Below are 6,886 nucleotides of genomic sequence, written 5' to 3'. Positions count from 1 at the left end.
GAAGCTGTTTTTATGAAACCTGAACGGGTTCGAAGTGTCAGTCTCGTGTCACAGAGTAAAAGCATCAAGTTGAAATGTAATTTGCAAAGAAAGAAAAAAAGTATCATTTGATGGGTGAGAGAGGAAAGCAGTTGACAAGGCAGTTGAAGTTGCGTAGGCTGAAAGCAGTTGGAACAAGTTGTGTATGAACTGTACATGTTGTGTGAGTAATAAGAGTATGTCGTTGAAATTAATGGGAAATATGAGATCTGAAAGAAGTTGAAAAAGAAAAAGTTTCAGTTGACATTGTGGTGACACTTTCATCTTAACCCAAATCCATACCTGTAACCTTTGCTCTGCTGACGGATCAGCCAGGTAAATGTCAGCAGCAGGTTGTGCAACTCATCATCGCCTCTTGCTCGTCATCCTGCTCACGGTGTGTGCCTTTTAAATATCCACCAGTCTTCTGTTTGGCTCCGGGTCAGACATTTGCTCAGATGGAAGGATTTTTTGACATTCATACTAATATGTTCCTCAAAAACTGTTTCCAGGGAGTTGTGCTGGTTTGGCGAAGATGACACTTCTTAAAAAAGTGCAGGAACTGGTTAGAAAACGTCACGCTTCACAAAGTTTAGCATGAAAATGTGAGGCATTGTAATCCAACCTGCCAAAGTGCACTGCAGTACAGCGAAGGTTTCAATGTGAAAGAGGTTTTCTGCAGCCCCAGTTTGTGCTCGAAGTAGCGCAGATGCTTGTTGGTTTGATCATTTGATTGCTTGATAACCTGTAGATCTGATGCATATAAGTAGAACCATATCCTGCAATCCCAGCTGGAGAAATAGAAACTTCAGCATCTGCCCAGCACATCACAACATTATGGTTCCCCTTTCATGTTTATCCCTACCTCTGCACACAAAATGTAAAGCAGCAAAGCAAGAAAATATCTAATACTTTCAGACAGTCCTTCAACTTGGCCACATTTGGATTTAGTCTCTATGTATGGCGGTGACACACATTCTCCCTCTCTCTGCTTCTAGCATTCCACTCTGCTCGCTGTCTCTCCTTCTGAGGTCGATGGTTTCATTGGACAAACTCAGACAAGACGGTCCCCTGAAACCATATCAGTTGTCATGGACCAACGGGGCCAAAGTCAACCTTCGATTATTAGGATTCAGATGTAGTCCCGCCATGTTTTCTCTTCTCCTTCGCAGACTTTGATATGCAGGATGTGGGACATTGCAATGGCATCGGTTTACTAAAAATGAAAGCTGAGAATCAAAGAGCTGGATTGAAACTGTGGCCAGAACCTCTAATCAATATCAGACAAGAGGAAGAGCTAAGACAACACAGCAACAGACAAAGGGGCAATGATGAATTTTACAAAGTGAAAAAGCAGAGCTGGGGTGCCTGGGACAACCCGAGGTGCATGGTGAAGGGAAAAGTTCTGATGAGGTCAAATCTCCAGCAACACTTGTATATAGAACACCTTTATTGTTTCGACCAGGTCTAAAGAATAAAAGGGGGCACATTCAAAATACACCATTTTATTACAAATACAAGTCACAACAAGAAGCGCTCAGTTCATTGCATAAATAGCTTGTTGTTGATTTAAATACAGTCAGTGCGGTAAATGTTCCCATTTGGTAACGCATTATCTCCCACTTGAGTTTAGATTGTGTCCTTCTCAGAAACTGTCCCGATTCAAAAAGAGATTATGATTAATTTGCCAAAGTTCAAAGTGTTGAGGCATTCTCTTATCAATACAACGCTAGTGCTTAGTACATAGAAATGTACCAAGTTACTAATTATAGCAAATTTCCTTCAACATTATGACATGCAAATGAACCATTCAGTACTTTTTAATCGGTCAGATATATTTACAATCCTTTTACAAACAACAGAAAATTGATATCAATTAAATATTTTCCCATATAAAAATGAATAACTTAACGTATACTTGTTTTAGGATAGTCAAGGTATAATGAGTATCTACATGTACAAAACAAAACATTTCCTTGTAATTTGGGATAAAAAAAAACAAAATTAAGGTGCACTTGAGTGCCTAACAACGAAAACCAAACTACATCAGTGATCATAACAAAATATAAACAATGGATTTGTCCTATATATCAATATATGGGTATATAATATACCAATACACTGCTTACAAATATGACTATAAGACTTATGGGCTAGATGTATTGTATGTGCTCTCTTCAGCATGAATATTATTGTATGAATAATAATATAAGTATGTATGAAACCTGTGCAACATTTGTAATGAAACAAAACCAATCTGCACAGATGTGAACTGTTCAGACAAACAGAGGTGTCCCGTATGCTAGCACGAGGCCTTCAAATAAAGACCTCCTAATCTGACTGATGCATATTCCTTTTGTCATATACTTTAAGTTAACAGTAAGTGCACTTTTCGGCAACAATCTGTTGCAGGACACAAATGGAAATTGCAATCGAGTTGAGTATGACGTTTGTTGTACCGACAGCAGCTACAAATTTGACACTGACAGTGTAGGTTTTACTCTCTGAGGTCAAAAGCTTTGATCTTCATATCACAACATTCCTGTGAAGGCAGAGCACACAACATTAAGGTGTGATGCCCATAGCACCGAGGTGAGCAGGTATGAGCAGCTATGATCTTGTTATGTCCATAATTACCACATTGGCAATGGTAAACAAACAGTGAAATATGCAGCAGCACGTTATAGTATAGTCTGTGTTTAAGGACCCATTCTACACATAAATTATATTTCATACAATTAGAAAATAGCCATGTAACACATTCATTTACAGTTTATGTACAAGTCATCAAAATCGTCCGCTGCCTTCAAATGTATGTTTGTGTCTTTAAATAAGCCCATATATACAAAATAGTGTGGTCCAAGACTTTTGTGCAAATCCTTACGGGATTAATATGATGTCTCTGTGGTACTGTAGGTCGTCAGCTTATGTCGAGAGGAAACCTGTGTTTATTTGAACCAGTGCAGGTAGTTTGTCTTGAGAGTGGGGAAGCACATGTTGTTGCTGCAGGAGCCCCCGTAGCTGGGGGGGCAGGCGGAGCAGGGTACGCCTACTTTGTAGGGAGCCTCTCCGATCCAGTTACCCCTGGAAGACAGAAACATGTACGGTGTCAATGGAGTTACAGGAGAATTGAGTGTTTTACACTAAAAACGTAACCTTTATATAATCGCTTGCGCGCCTACAATTGCCTAAACTGCAGGAGTAAAGATGAGTAATTAATGTGGGTTGTCAAGACCCACGTATTCCCAAGAAGTTAAAGAAAAATGTTTATTGTCAGTTTTTAAAAAGGATAATATTGGTGTTCATTCTAGACATTGGAAACAGCGGTCTCATCCTAATGTCCAATTAGTAGCTGTTCTGGAGTTCTAACTCATATCACAGGACCTTCATCTGATGATGAAATGTGCCCCAAAGCCCTTACAGTGCGCAGAAAAAAGTAAATCTGAACATCAAGAATCCAATGATTGAAAGTTCCGAAACAGCTACCAAATGACCCTTGAGATGAATATATAAAATGATATAATAATGTGATTGTTTTGTCCAGACCAGAATATCACTTATTTAGTAATCTGTGGTTTGTGAGCAAATGATAAATCAGACTTGACAGTATGTGTATCAAGACATACTGTATATAGTATAATATAGTGTATAAATGGACACCAGCCAAATTGTTATTTGACACATTCAAGATGTCCATGCCAGCTGATTTTATAGCTGCATCAAGTCATTCACATACAGTGACTTTTGCAGAGCAGACAACCTGATCCAAACTCCCAGACTTATGAGGCTTTTTTTTCAATGGGCAAACTCAAATAGGTCATCAATGTCCGGAGCCTGTTACTCTTACATGTGTCTCAAACCCGTGGCATTAAAGAACTCAGGTCACAAGTCAGTCACAAGTCCAAACTAGGCTTTGATTCTTGGAATTTTTAAGATAATTTTCCTTCTGTTTCGTGGCTCTTTTGAGCTTTGGTACTGCAGTACCGGTTCACGGGCTTGTGTCGAGGTTATCTGAACCTCCCAGCAACATGGGTGGCATTTCACAACTCGGGCACAGAACAGAGCCGCCTGTGTCTGGATTAAGCCTGCCGTCACCATATCGTCATCAGGTTAACAGGTTCATTACAAATAACAGGCTTCCTTACAGCATGTAATTAACACTGTACAAGATTGACTTCTACTTACTTGGGTGAGTAGTTGCAAACTAAATACGTTGCCCGTTTCCACACTGAACCCCATACATTCATGTTGTGGCACGTGTGAACAGCACAGCCAACTTTGTTGGATGTTGCCCAAACCATCTGCCAAAAAGAAAAGACAGCCAGTCAATGCCATTGTTACACCAGCTCAACAGAGCTACATGTAATGCTGAGTGTTGTCTTTCTACCTGTGTATAATGGGTACACATGGGCCCGAAGCATCTGAGAGGGCATCGAGGGTTGCAGTCACGGGGGTATGGAAAAGAATAATCTTTGACCTCATCGTACCATGGCTTAACCAGCTGGAGAATGGATCGATAGCTGTGAACAGAAGACAGACATGTTCAGAAAACCACACTGCACATGTTGACTGACTTGGATCTTGAATTAATAAACTCTTGGGTTCCAATCTCAATATTGTTTCCGTGTGAAGCGTTGTGAGTTTTCAGTCCCCTTCAGGTGCTTCGGTTTCCTCAACCAACTTCGTTTTAATATATCTTGTGAATTTGATACGATTTATTTAAATTTTTTAGTCATTACGGTGTTTCAGGATATGCATATGCATTGTCACATTGTGGACTGAGACTTACCATGAATGGTCGTTGATATGGTGTTTACAACATATACTACATTGTTCAAGCCACTCTGACTACAATAACAAAGAAATCACATGAGGTTCTGAAATACAATATATAGACTGTCTGCACTATCAAAACCACATTCAAAGTTGACAAACTGGCCACATTTCAGCAAATCAACATGGGCATTTTAAAGATGCCCCAGAGCTTCTGGGCTTGCAGCCAAACAGCAATGGTTTCAATGGCCAGGTTTATTTGTAAGATATTCAAACACGTTCTGCACTGCAAAATGCTGACATGGCAGTCAGTGCCTTCAGTGAATTCCAATTCACAGAAAAGTTAGTCAAACTTTCCTACTAAATATAAAATGTTTCTACGTTATTTTCTGAAAGTAAACTAAATGGTATAACTACTTTTTTAACTGTAGAACTCTCTCAGCGAGTCACAAGGAATAGTCAGAATAAGCTGTATTCCCGAGAGTCTCGTGTTGTTCCTCAATAAAATCTCAAAGTGTAGAAACATGTGAAGGTACCCTGTGTCTCCAAATGGAAAGTCAAGACCCACTAAAGGGATGCGCTTTTGTCCTCAGGGCTCATGGCTGAAAACACAACTTGTGTTTATTTGAAGGGTCACAGGAGCATTCCTCAAGCAGTCACCGGGTCACAGTGCAAAAAACCTTTCGGAGAAAGAAGAAGGGGGCGGCAAGGCAACGACCATGACTGCTGAGAGAGAGAGAGTCATCCCTGAGAGGAGCAGCAGATGTCGGGGAGGGGGAGGGGAGTCAAAGGTCACTCACCGTCCTGTCCTGACGGAGAGGTTTTGACCCAGGAACCTGAGGAGGTGAGGTGGCCCGTGCTCCCACTGGCAGGCATGAGCCCAGTCCTCGGCTGTCTTAGCCAGGGTGTCGTCCCACACCTACACACATAGGAAATGTGGAAACCCATCACATAACTGGACATATCAACACACTAGATTCTCATTCAGCAGTGAGATAATAGTCGGAAGTTGAGTTCATAGCTCTGTTACAGGCGTTGTCATGGCAAGACGCAAAAGTCATCCATCAAATCAGTTGCATAAGCAGCGAGAGTCGTAGCCCAGCATCCAATGTCACTCTTTCACTGTATGGACAGGGAGTTGGACTGCATCGCTTTAAGAATACCAGATCCCCAAACTTGTCTACAGCCACACTCATATATGGTTTTGTTGGGAATGGACTGTGACTGGAGAAATGAGGAGAGACTCCCTCTGATTACTTCATGGACTAGAGGATGGAGGTTCTGCCAATTGTATAAATGGAAATATGTCAGCTGATTCGTCTGAAACGGTTGCTGGAACCAAAGGAAGACGAGCATCATACTACTTCACACCTTGACAGTTTATTTTGGAGCTGAAATATGATTTAAAAAAAATCTGATTTAGACTTTTCCATCAAGTGACCACGAGAGCTCTCTCCATTTTACTCGCCCCAGCAGGCTACTGGTGTCATACATGACCCTTCTTCCTTTGGAAGTGACTACTTTGGTGGTCTCCTGCATTGCAATCTGCTCAACAGCTGAAGGTGCAAAGAAACTTCAAGAAGTTGTGTCACTTTATTTCTTTGCCAAACTACATTTTCCATCACTTCCTATATCAAATTATTGTACTTGCTGCATGTAATTTGATCTCTACCAGAACATGCACATGACAATAAAACATCAGAGGAGGCATCTCGTACATGAATCCAAGAATTCAGTTTCAAGCTTTCACTCACCATGTATTCCATATTGGATGCTGGGGGAAACACCTTCCCTCTTACTTTGTTATGGTAGTCAAGAATGGCCAGCATGTCGTTCTGACTAATGTAACGCTTCCTCCTGGTTTTGGAAATTGCCGTGACATCGGTCCCCTGGGTGCGCACGGCGCAACGATTGGTGAAATTGGCCGCTGGCAAGAACGTGGAGGCAGCAGGGAACGTCGTTGCCAATGCACTTGCTCCGCAAGATAAGCACAGCAGCATTACGTCTACTGCAAATAACTCAGGTTTCATGTTCGTTTTTTGGGGTGGAAACTGCAAGCAAAATATCCCGCTGTCTATGAGTGATCTGAGAAGAA

The 6,886-nt window shown here is 41.2% G+C and overlaps 1 protein-coding gene across 1 annotated transcript; it reads right to left on the bottom strand.

Annotated features, from left to right (window-relative positions):
* Positions 1 to 2,859: 2,859 nt before the first annotated feature.
* Positions 2,860 to 6,855, bottom strand: pi15a (peptidase inhibitor 15a). Its single transcript, XM_034560475.1, has 5 exons — positions 6,546 to 6,855; positions 5,592 to 5,710; positions 4,406 to 4,538; positions 4,204 to 4,319; positions 2,860 to 3,102 (listed from the first exon to the last, which is right to left on the bottom strand). Exons 1-5 carry the CDS (start codon positions 6,819 to 6,821, stop codon positions 2,967 to 2,969), a joined length of 780 nt encoding a protein of 259 aa, XP_034416366.1. The 5' UTR covers positions 6,822 to 6,855; the 3' UTR covers positions 2,860 to 2,966.
* Positions 6,856 to 6,886: the final 31 nt, after the last annotated feature.

This window comes from Cyclopterus lumpus, chromosome 20 (assembly GCF_009769545.1).
Source record: "Cyclopterus lumpus isolate fCycLum1 chromosome 20, fCycLum1.pri, whole genome shotgun sequence".
Classification (NCBI taxonomy): domain Eukaryota; kingdom Metazoa; phylum Chordata; class Actinopteri; order Perciformes; family Cyclopteridae; genus Cyclopterus; species Cyclopterus lumpus.
This window is presented reverse-complemented; position numbering and strand designations above follow the sequence as displayed.